The sequence below is a fragment of the Oncorhynchus mykiss genome, chromosome 6 (genome assembly GCF_013265735.2).
Source record: "Oncorhynchus mykiss isolate Arlee chromosome 6, USDA_OmykA_1.1, whole genome shotgun sequence".
In the NCBI taxonomy this organism is placed as follows: Eukaryota; Metazoa; Chordata; class Actinopteri; order Salmoniformes; family Salmonidae; genus Oncorhynchus; species Oncorhynchus mykiss.
The window spans coordinates 83190013-83202787 of record NC_048570.1 but is presented as its reverse complement, the minus strand read 5'-3'; the positions used below and the strand labels follow the sequence as shown (position 1 = coordinate 83202787).

The 12775-nt window shown below is 42.6% G+C and overlaps 1 protein-coding gene across 4 annotated transcripts in view; it reads right to left on the bottom strand.

The window, feature by feature from the left end:
• LOC110506168 (elongation factor-like GTPase 1) overlaps positions 1-12775 on the bottom strand; it is a 102117-nt gene that overhangs the window by 82711 nt on the left and 6631 nt on the right. For all 4 annotated transcript variants that reach the window (XM_036981202.1, XM_036981204.1, XM_036981201.1 and 1 more), the window contains exons 10-12: positions 12594-12730; positions 12391-12513; positions 11420-11519 (exon numbers count right to left, since the gene is read on the bottom strand). In XM_036981202.1, coding sequence (XP_036837097.1) covers positions 11420-11519; positions 12391-12513; positions 12594-12730 — 360 coding nt within the window. The remainder of the gene's footprint in view (positions 1-11419; positions 11520-12390; positions 12514-12593; positions 12731-12775) is intronic.

Sequence of the window (12775 nt, the reverse complement as noted above, 5' to 3'; positions counted from 1 at the left end):
ATACCTGATATTTGTATTGTACACTGGGCACTATACAACACACCAAACACCCCCAGTCAAAAGTAGATCGCTATATACAATACCAGTTAAAAGTTTGGACACACCTACTCATTCCAAAAAAACAGGCTGTGTAAGGGCTTGTTGACCAAGAAGGAAAGTGATGGAGTGCTGCATCAGATGACCTGGCCTCCTCAATCACCCGACCTCAACCCAATTGAGATGGGATGAGTTGGACCGCAGAGTGAAGGAAAAGCAGCCAACGAGTGATCAGTATATGTGGGAACTCTTCAAGACTGTTGGAAAAGCATTTCAGGTGAAGCTGGTTGACAGAATGCCAAGAGTGTGTAAAGCTGTCATCAAGGCAAAGGGGGGCTACTTTGAAGAATCTAAAAAATATAATATATTTTGATTTGTTTAACAGTTTTTTGTTTACTACATGATTCCATGTGTTATTTCATAGTTGATGTCTTCATCATTATTCTACAATGTAGAAACTAGTACAAATAAAGAAAAACCCTTGAATGAGTAAGTGTGTCCAAACCTTTGACTGGTACTGTACATAGGAAATAGGTGCCATTTGGGACACAGATATAGTAGAGGCCATTGAATAAGGTATGTTTTCCTTTGCAGAGAAGGCAGATCTTAGCCCATAGGACTCTGGTCAAAAGCAGTGCACTATATAGGGAATAAGTTGCTATTTAGAAGACATCCAGGAAGATTGTAAGCCGTTGAGATGGCAAAACAGTCAGCGAAGTAAACAGAACGTGATTATGCATAGCTTTACTTATGTAGCATGTACACAAAGATCTAGGTCAGGCTGGCTCAATGGAGCTGAACTCAACTGTTCCAGTATGAACGGTCTAGGATGAAGTTTCCCCTAGATGCCAATCTATGGTCAGTTTCCCACACTAATGGATAAGGTTAGGAAAGGAAGAGGGGAAGCTGATCCTAGATCTGTCCCAAATGTGTGTCAAGAGAAACAAGACACAGATGCTGTGGTATTTGTAGTTCTTAACATTAGGGACCAGGAGTTTTCCTGATCAGGTTACAACTCTGGGCCTGTATTTAGCTAGTGTCTCAGAGTAGGAGTGCTAAAATAGGATCAGAGATACGCCTGAAGTGATATGCACAGCTTCAATGACCCATGCTAGCCACAGATATGCCTGAGGTGATACAGTATAGATAAAATAAATAAATAATAATAATCAGATGAGATGTAGTTTCAATGGTCCTACTAGTCCATGGGTGGCCAATGATATGTCTGGGCTGACAAGGTATGGATCTGATGAGAGAAAATCTGTGGTATGTACAGTAATTGTTCCCAACTAGTCCATGGGTGGCCTGGGATCTGCCAGCAGCGTGTGTGTGCTACTGCAGCAGGTGGCAGCCATCAGGGGAAGAAAGGGGTCCTGGCTGGATCATTAGGCTGATGGTGGCCAGGCCTTTTCTACTGTAGCATATTGTGTGTGACATGGCATGCTTCATCTTCACTAACATCCTTCACTCTCCCCCTTTCTATCTCTCACTGAACTAATACAGGCTAGTTAGGTCTCTCTCTCTCTCCCTCCTTTCTATCTCTCGCTGAACTAATACAGGCTAGTTAGGTCTCTCTCTCCCCCCCCTTTCTCTCAGTGTAATGGTAGAATCAGCCATTACAGGTTGATACCGTGATAGAGGAGAGGAGGAAGTGAATGAGTGAGTGAGTGAGTGAGTGAGTGACAAAGAGAGCAACCTGTGGGGGTTAAGTGAATAGGGAGAGCAAAAATATTCTCTGTGTACAATGTAAAACACCAAATAATACATGCAGAGCAGAAGAAGGCCGATAACCGCTAATTATCAAAATCTAGAAAAGAGCCATTAAATTCTACAACCACCTAAAAGGAAGTGAGTCCCAAACATTCCATAACCTACAGGGAGATGAACCTGGAGAAGAGTCCCCTAAGCAAGCTGGTCCTATGTTCACAAACACACCCCACAGAGCCCCAAATCAGCAACACAATTAGACCCAACCAAATCATGAGAAATAAACAAATAATTACTTGACACATTGGAAAGAATGAACAAAAAAACAGAGCAAACTAGAATGCTATTCGGCCCTAAACAGAGAGTACACAGTGGCAGAATACCTGACCACTGTGACTGTCCCAAACTTAAGGAATGCTATGTACAGACTCAGTGAGCATAGCCCTGCTATTGAGAAAGGCCGTCGTAGGCAGACCTGGCTCTCAAGAGAAGACAGGCTATGTGCACACTGCCCAAAAAATGAGGTGGAAACTGAGCTGCACTTCCTAACCTCCTGCTCAAGTCCTTCTGTTCACCTGATTTAGAATTCCTCACAATCAAATGTTGACCGCATCTACCAAGAGAATTCTCTTCGATTATAATCACAGCCACATATATTCCCCCCCAAACAGACACATCGATGGACCTGAACGATCTTCATTTGACTCTATGTAAACTGGAAACCACATATCCTGAGGCTACATTCATTGTAGCTGGGGATTTTAACAAGTCTAATATGAAAACAAGACTCTCTAAATTCTATCAGCATATCGATTGTGCTACCAGGGCTGGTAAAACCCTGGATCATTGTTATTCTAACTTCCGCGACGCATATAAGGCCCTCACCCTCCTTTCGGAAAAGCTGAGCACAACTCCATTTTGTTGCTCCCTGCCCATAGACAGACTAAAACAGGAAGCTCCCGCGCTCAGGTCTGTTCAACGCTGGTCCGACCAATCTGATTCCAGGCTTCAAGATTGCTTCGATCACGTGGACTGGGATATGTTCCGCATTGCGTCAAACAACAACATTGAAGAATATGCTGATTCGGTGAGCGAGTTTATTAGCAAGTGCATCGGCGATGTTGTACCCACAGCAACTATTACAAAATTCCCAAACCAGAAACTGTATTTATGGCAGCATTCGAGCAAAACTGAAAGCGCAAATCACTGCTTTTAATCAGGGCAAGGTGACCGGAAACATGACTGAATACAAACAGTGTAGCTATTCCCCCCGCAAGGCAATCAAACAAGCTAAGCGTCAATATAGAGACAAAGTAGAGTCACAATTCAACGGCTCAGACACAAGAGGTATGTGGCAGGGTCTACAGTCAATCACGGATTACAAAAAGAAAACCCAGACAGACTAAACAACTTCTTTGCTCGCTTTGAGGACAATAGAGTGCCACTGACACCGCCCGCTATCAAAACCTGCGGGCTCTCCTTCACTGCAGCCGACGCGAGTAAAACATTTAAACGTGTTAACCCTCGCAAGGCTGCAGGCCCAGACGGCATCCCCAGCCGTGTCCTCAGAGCATGCGCAGACCAGCTGGCTGGTGTGTTTACGGACATATTCAATAAATCCTTATCCCAGTCTGCTGTTCCCACATGCTTCAAGATGGCTGACATTGTTCCTGTTCCCAAGAAAGCTAAGGTAACTGAGCTAAACGACTACCAACCGTAGCACTCACTTCTGTCATCATGTCGTGCTTTGAGAGACTAGTCAAGGACCATATCAACTCCACCCTACCTGACAGCCTAGACCCACTCCAATTTGCTTACCGCCCCAATAGGTCCACAGACGACGCAATCGCAACCACACTGCCCTAACCCATCTGGACAAGAGGAATACCTACGTGAGAATGCTGTTCATTGACTACAGCTCAGCATTAAACACCATAGTACCCTCCAAACTCGTCATCAAGCTCGAGACCCTGGGTCTCGACCCCGCCCTGTGCAACTGGGTACTAGACTTCCTGACGGGCCGCCCCCAGGTGGTGAGGGTAGGTAACAACATCTCCACCCCACTGATCCTCAACACTAGGGCCCCACAAGGGTGCATTCTGAGCCCTCTCCTGTACTCCCTGTTCACCCATGACTGCGTGGCCATGCACACCTCCAACTCAATCATCAAGTTTGCGGACGACACTACAGTGGTAGGCTCGAATACCAACAACGACGATACGGCCAACAGGGAGGAGGTGAGGGCCCTCGGAGTGGGGTGTCAGGAAAATAACCTTACACTCAACGTCAATAAAACAAAAGGAGATGATCGTGGACTTCAGGAAATAGTGGAGGGAGCAACACCCCATCCACATCGACGGGACAGTAGTGGAGAGGGTAGTACATTTAAGTTCCTCGCCGTACACATCACGGACAAACTGAATTGGTCCACCCACACAGACAGCGTGGTGAAGAAGGCGCAGTAGCGCCTGTTCAACCTCAGGAGACTGAAGAAATTTGGCTTGGCACCCAAAACCCTGACAAACTTTTACAGATGCACAATCGAGAGCATCCTATCGGTCTGTATCACCGCCCACAACCGTAAGGCTCTCCAGAGGGTAGTGAGGTCTGCACAACGCATCACCGGGGGCAAACTACCTGCCCTCCAGGACACCTACACCACCCGATGTCACAGGAAGGCCATAAAGATCATCAAGGACAACAACCACCCGAGCTACTGCCTGTTCACCCCACTATCATCCAGAAGGCGAGGTCAGTGCAAGTTGGGATCGAGAGACTAAAAAACAGCTTCTATCTCAAGGCCATCAGACTGTTAAACAGCCATCACTAACATTGGGTGGCTGCTGTCAACATACTGACTCAACTCCAGCCACTTTAATAACGGAATTTATGTAAAAAATGTATCACTAGCCACTTTAAACAATGCCACTTAATGTAATGTTTACATACCCTACATTACTCATCTCATATGTATATACTGTACTCGATACCATCTACTGCATCTTGCCTATGCCGTTCTGTACCATCACTCATTCATATATTTGTATGTACATATTCTTCATCCCTTTACACTTGTGTGTATAAGGTAGTTGTGGAATTGTTAGGTTAGATTACTCGTTGGTTATCACTGCATTGTCAGAACTAGAAGCACAAGCATTTCACTACACTCACATTAACATCTGCTAACCATGTGCATGTGACAAATAACATTTGATTTGATTTGAAATGTATGACCAGATTAGAGGCACATATTTCCCTCAGATTACACAGATCCACGAAGAATTTGAAAATGGCAACCAGTGAAGCACAAACACCATTGTAAATACAACACTTATTTCTGTTTATTTATTTTCCCTTGTGTACTTTAACCATTTGCACATTGTTACAACACTGTATATATACATAATATGACCGTTGTAATGTCTTTATACTTTTGGAACTTCTGTGAGTGTAATGTTTACTGTTCATTTTTATTGTTTATTACACTTTTGTATAATATCTACTTCACTTGCTTTGGCAATGTTAACATGTTTCCCATGGCAATAAAGCACCTTGAATTGAATTGAGAGGAGAGATGAGGTCTGCCTGCCAAGGGGGTTTCTTTCTACTCCACAGACCTAAGGCATACAGACACTGAGGATCATACCAGGTCAGATAGAGAACAGGGAGTAATACCGACAGGATCATACCAGGTCAGATAGAGAACAGGGAGTAATACCGACAGGATCATACCAGGTCAGATAGAGAACAGGGAGTAATACCGACAGGCTCAAACCAGGTTAGATAGAGAACAGGGAGTAATACCGACATGATCATACCAGGTATGGGGGGGGGTGTGGTATATGGCCGATATACCACGGCTAAGGGCTGTTCTTAAGCACAAGCATTGCGGAGTGCCTGGAAACAGTGCTTAGCCGTGGTATACTAGCTATATACCTTAGCCATATACCACAAACCCCCAAGGTGCCTTATTGCTATTATAAAGTGGTTACCAACGTAATTAGGGCAGTAAAAATGCATGTTTTGTCATACGTTCTGATATACCAGGGCTGTTAGACAATCAGCACTCAGGGCTTGAACGACCCAGTTAATTAAACTAAATAAACCCTTGCTCACCAAACGAATGTAATGAATCAGTAGAATGAATGCCTCAATCTAGTTGACGTCAGTAAAGTTCTTTCTCTCGGGCAGCAAAGACATTTAGGGACCGGGGAGATTTTCAGTGCAAAATCTCCAAATGACGTCAGTTTGACCGGTTTTAAGGGAATTAAAAGCTGTTTATGATAGGATTTCAGTTCAGCTTAGATGCATATTTTATGTGGTTGAAATACTATCTGCTTTTATGATGCTGATAAAGATAGCACCTTTACATACGGTCCCTAACCGCACATTCATTCTCTCAAGAATGCATAAATAAATAAATCAAATTTCTCCACTCCTGTTCCCGAGTCAAAATGTACATTTGGTAAATCATTTTACTGCAAGAAACACTTCATTTCGGTAGGAGTACATAATTAGGCTACAGACCTAGTCAGTGTCCAGATTTCAGGCGACTATCCCATTTAACCCATATATCTGAACAGTAGTGCTTTTTTTTTTTTAGGATGGTTGGGTTTCGGTTATATTATAAAAAAAATATTATTTCGGTTTTGATATTTTAGCATTGTGAAATAATGACATTACAATGATTTTGTAACAGAAATTCCAAAACCAAAAATAGTGACCATTCAATTGCCAAAACATAGAAAATATCCCAATGACATGTGTCAGGTCCTCATTGGTTAGACCAGTGGTTCACAACCATTGATACTACTGTAGGATCCCTCGGGGTACATGGCCTATCAACAAGGGGTCTTTGTGTATCTAACCTAACGAAGCAGGCGTGAAAGTGTATCGGTCCAGAGATCTGTATATAATGTTGAGATGCTCATGTCTCCACCCTAACAAAGCAGGCGTGAAAGGGTATCGGTCCAGAGATCTGTATATAATGTTGAGATGCTCATGTCTCCACCCTAACAAAAGCGGGAAGGCAGGAGAAAAGCTTCAGTCCATAATAAGCCCGTAGAAACAAATTGGGCTTATTTTGGACAGATTTTGGCAAGAGTGAAACCTCTCGCGTCACCTCTTCCACTCTGATCAGTCTCTGTCGGAGCCATAAAAATAAAAAATAAATTGATTATGGTCATTGTAGTTAATTACAACATTTCTGCACTGAACTAGGTTGAATATTTGCTTAATGAAAACTACAACTTCCTTCAGCCCAGCGTCCCACATAGTTATTGACTTGATTTCTCTCCTGAATTATTTGATTTCTCTCTAGAGAAACGTTGCGTTGGGCAAAAAAAAACTAAACTAAATGAAATTCAAGTAATTGAACCGATGTCGGTCAATTAGTTGTTTAGGCGTAATAACAGAGGTAAAACAACGAATGGTCAGTTATTCGCTCAGCACTACCGGCACTGCCATCATCCTCCTTTACCACTTCCCCAAATCTTTCCCAAACTTTAGGCTAATGTTCTTTTATGGTACTTTTTGCCTCAGTGGATCGACGTTAACTTTTTCCCAAAAGCATTTGTTAACTGGCGTATATTTGGCCAGCGTACAGTTACGCCCTAAAACTTAGGCTATGCACTAACGGCAGATAAAAAAAATATATACATGTCACAAGGATTTTTTATGTGAGTGAGCCCTGGTCAAAAGTAGGGCCCTATGTAGGGAATAGGGTGCCATTTGGTATCCCGCCAAAGCCATTTGTACAGTCACCATCCCATTATAACATGACTATTATCCAACTGTATTGTTGAGGGGGACGCTGTAATAGCTTTCAGTAGAGGACACACTATAATAGCTTCTGGAGAAGACTACACTAATTCAACATCCCAAATGGCACCCTATTCAGCGCACTACTTTTAACCAGGGCCCATAGCGCTCTGGTCAAAGTAGAGCACTATGAAGGGAATACGGTGCCATTTGGGATGTAGCCACACTCTCTTCCTGGAGCCGCACAATACAGGAGCACTTTGCATCCTGGTCATTAAGCCTGGCAGACGCTATTATGGAAACGCACACAATAAGTGCATTCAGCAAAGGAAGGTGAAACGACCACGTAACACTATCATCTTAAGTGGAACCTTCAAAATGATGTGTTAGAAGCCGCCATAGTACTACAATGTTATCACAAGTCAGACAATTGTTTCCAAAAAGTGACATAATATGTCATTCCTACAACTATCCATATCTACAACCGGTCCTGGGTTCAAATACTTCAAACATCCCTCCCAATACTTGGAGCGTTTGTTTCAGTCTGCCTGGAGTGCCACATGGATTTGCAGTTTTGGGACTTTTCTATTGGTTTATTAAGCCAGGCAAGCTTATAACTCACCCTGCCAATACATTTTCCTCAACACGTGCTTCACAGGCCACGGCCATTAAAATAACACTGGGGAGCTGCGAAAATCTGCTTCTGAGGAGCAAATGTGGTGCTGGGGTGGCTCTACTGTAGTGTAGCATCCCTTTGTGGTATTTTAATGATATCACTAGAATAGCTGTGACGTAACAAAATGTGGAAAAAGTGAAGGAGGTTTGAATACTTTCCAAATGCACTCTGTATGTGTCATTCAACGGTTCTCTTTATTTTTACTATTTCCTACATTGTATAATAATAATGAAGACATCAAAACTAATGAAATAACACATATGGAATCATGTAGTAACCAAAAAAAGTGATAAATAAAATCAAAAATATATTTTATATTTGAGATTCATCAAATAGATACTCTTTGCCTTGATGACAGCTTTGGCATTCTCTCAGCCAGCTTCACCTGGAATGTTTTTCCAACAGTCTTGAAGGAGTTCCCACATATGCTGAGCACTTGTTGGCTGCTTTTTCTTCACTCTGTCGGTCGGGGAATTGTGGAGGCCAGGTCATCTGATGCAGCAGGTCATCACTCTCCTCCGTGATAAAATAGCCCTTACACAGTCTGGAGGTGTGTTGGGTCATTGTCCTGTTGAAAAACAAATGATAGTCCCACTAAGCGCAAACCAGAAGGGATGGTGAATCGCTGCAGAATGCTGTGGAAGCAATGCAGGTTAAGTGTTCTAAATAAATCACAGTGTCGCCAGCAAAGCACCCCCCACACCATGATACCCCCTCCTCCATGCTTCACGGCGGGAAATACACATGCGGAGATCATCTGTTCACCGACACCGCGTCTCACAAAGACACAGAGGTTGGAATCAAAAATCTCCAATTTGGACTCCAGACCAAAAGACACATTCCAGCGGTCTAATGTCCATTGCTCGTGTTTCTTGGACCAAGCAAGTCTCTTCTTATTATTGGTATCCTTTAGTAGTGGTTTCTTTGCAGCAATTCGACCATGAAGGCCTGATTCACACAGTCTCCTCTGAACAGTTTGTTACAGTCTGTTACTTGAACTCTGTGAAGCATTTATTTGGGCTGCAAATTCTGAGGCTGGTAACTCTAATGAACATCCTCTGCAGCAGGGGTAACTCTGGTTCTTCCATTCCTGTGGCGGTCCTCATGAGAGCCCGTTTCATCACAGCGCTTGATGGTTTTTGCGACTGCACTTTCAAAGTTCTTGAAATGTTCCACATTGACTGACCTTCATGTCTTAAAGAAATGATGGACTGTCGTTTCTCTTTGCTTATTTGAGCGGTTTTTGCCATAATATGGAATTGGTCTTTTACCAAATAGGGATATCTTCTGTATAACCCCCTACCTTGGCACAACACAACTGATTGGCTCAAACGAATTAAGAAGGAAAGAAATTACACAAATTAACATTTAAGAAGGCACACCTGTTAATTAAAATGCATTCCAGGGGACTACCTAATGAAGCTGGTTGAGAGAATGCCAAGAGTGTGCAAAACTTTCATCAAGGCAAAGAGTGGCTATTTGAAGAATCTCAAATATTTAGATTTTCTTAACTTCTTTGGGGTAGGGGGCAGTATTTTCACATCCGGATGAAAAGCATGCCCAGAGTAAACGGCCTGCTACAAAGCCATAAAAGCTAGAATATGCATATCATTAGATTTTGATAGAAAACACTGAAGTTTCTAAAACAGTTTGAATGATGTCTGTGAGTATAACAGAACTCATATGGCAGGCAAAAACCTGAGACAAAAATCCAACCAGTAAGTGGGAAATCTGAGGTTGGTCGATTTTCAACTCGGACCCTATTGAAGATACAGTGGGATATTGGTAATGTTGCTATTCCTAAGGCTTCCACTAGATGTCAACAGTCTTTAGAAACTTGTCTGATGCTTCTACTGTGAAGTGGGGCTGAAGGAGAAGTGAATGAGTAAGGTCTGCCATGAGCTGATCATGCTCTGACCATGCGCGTTCACATGAGAGGGAGCTCTGTTTCATCGCACTTCTGAAGACAATGGAATTCTCCGGTTGGAACATTATTGAAGATTTATGTTAAAAACATCCTAAAGATTGACTCAATACATCGTTTGACATGTTTCTACTGACTGTTACGGAACTTTTTGACATTTCGTCTGCTTTTTGTGAACGCGCTTTGTAACTTTGGATTTGTTTACCAAACGCGCTAACAAAAGTAACTATTTGGACATAAATGATGGACATTACCGAACAAAACAATAATTTCTTGTGGAAGTGGGAGTCCTGGGAGTGCATTCTGATGAAAATCAGCAAAAGGTAAGTGAAGATTTAATGCTATTTATGACTTTTGTTGACTGCATAATATTGTGTCTTGATTGGGCTCTGAGCGCCGACACAGAATATTGCATGGTTTGCTTTTTCCGTAAAGCTTTTTTTTAAATCTGACACAGCAGTTGCATCAAGGAGAAGTGCATCTACAATTCCATGCATAACAGTTGTATCTTTTAGCAATGTTTATTATGAGTATTCCTGTAAATTGATGTGGCTCTCTGCAAAATCAAAGGATGTTTTGGAACTTCTGAACGTAAGGCACCAATGTAAACTCAGATTTTTGGATATAAATATGAACTTTACCGAACAAAACATACATGTATTGTGTAACATGAAGTCCTATGAGTGTCATCTGATGAAGATCATCAAAGGTTAGAGATTAATTGTATCTATATTTCTGCTTTTTGTGAATCCTCTCTTTGGCTGGAAAAATGGCTATGTTATTCTGTGAATAGGCACTCACCTAACATAATCGTTTGGTTTGCGTTCGTCGTAAAGCATTTTTGAAATCGGACACTGTGGCTGGATTTACAACAAGTGTATATTTAAAATGGTGTAAAATACATGTATGTTTGAGGAATTTTAATTATGGGATTTCTATTGTTTTGAATTTGGCGCCCTGCAGTTTCACTGGCTGTTGAAGAGGTGGGACGCTACCGTCTTACGTACCCTAGAGAGGTTAACACTTTTCTGGTTACTACATGATTCCATGTGTTATTTCATAGTTTTGATGTCTTCACTATTATTCTACAATGTAGAAAATAGTCAAAATAAAGAAAAAAACACTTCAATGAGTAGGTGTGTACAAACTTTTGACCAATAGTGTGTACACACACACACACACACACACACACACACACACACACACACCATGAAACCCATAGACAAGAGTGCCATCTAGTGTCGTTCCTACAGTCACACTCACTTTCTGTACCTCTGCATGATGTCCAGGACCAAACACACCAAACACACACTTACCTCTGTTTGTTCTGAGGCAGGGCCTTGGCGTCCACCATAAACATCTTGGACACAAACACAATGACAGGGGCTGTGTCATCACTGGAACACTGCATGAAGGCTGGGAACACACAGGACAAGGTTACTGAGCATATAGTTAGAATTAAATAAGAGAACCAAGTACCACAGTATACAGAAACCACAGCATAAACTCTGTGTAAAATATAGGATTTAACAGCTTGACTCAAAGTAAATAATATTCCATTCTTGCTTAAATGTGCCTTTTAAATGGAGGAAAGTCTCTGTTCTCAACAGAGTACTGTATTACTCCTTACCCACCCAGATACTATAGAGGTCATGAACATGTTCAAACATTGCCTCTCGTTTTAGCCCAAGCTCTAAAGGCACCTAGGACATGTTCAGTAGTGCACACCGTAACAAAAAAACGTGTTTCTTATTGGACTAATTTAGGTAGAACCCTGCCCATTTTGGCCCATTTAGCTTCTGTTTGTTCCCAAGTGAAGACACCAAACAGCTTCCCTGGAAATGTATTGATATATGAATATCATTGATTATCCATTAAACAAGGTAGTCAAATCTGGAGGTACGGTGATCTGCACTACCTGAATGTATCCATTTTTCATATTTTGTTAAAAACATTTAATCTGTTCTGTGCATTAAAAGCAACACTGATCTCGTTAACATGAGGTGAGAGCTGGAAAGAGACCAGCCCTGCCAACTCTCCTCTCCATAGCCAGGCGGTCTGAGAAAGAAGAAAGCCTTGAACTGGGGCTGGGTGGAGGGAGGAAATGACTAGCAGGTCTGCTAAACTAAGACCTTCACAGGATACAGAAATGCCTTCGTAAAAGCAGAATATGCCAGGTGGGCTGTGGAAGAGCTCACACACATCATCTTCCCCCACGCACTGAACCACCCACATACAGCAGACCAAGACAACTTTTCTGCAACTGCAGTGTGTGTGTGTGTCTCACCGGTCTTCAGTTCCTGGGTCTGCAGGGGTAGTGAGTGGAACCTGCGTGCTCCAACACTCATCAGTCTCTCTATTCTCTCAGAGGTCATGTCCAACGGACTGGGCAGCTTATCACACACCATGACTGGGGCACAGGGTTAAGGAAGCGCACACACACACACACACACACACACACACACACACAGACAGACAGAGGTAGGATACACAGCACAGCCTGTGAGACGGGGAGCCACTGGCTGCAGATGGCAGAGAGGAGGACTTTGGGGTCGGAGTGACGCGAGTCTCTGGTCATCACCTTAACACCTAGTGACATCATCATCTTCTCTATCTTCTCCTTGTCTCTGAGAGGAGAGAGAGCACACGTACATCATCATTCACATCTCAAA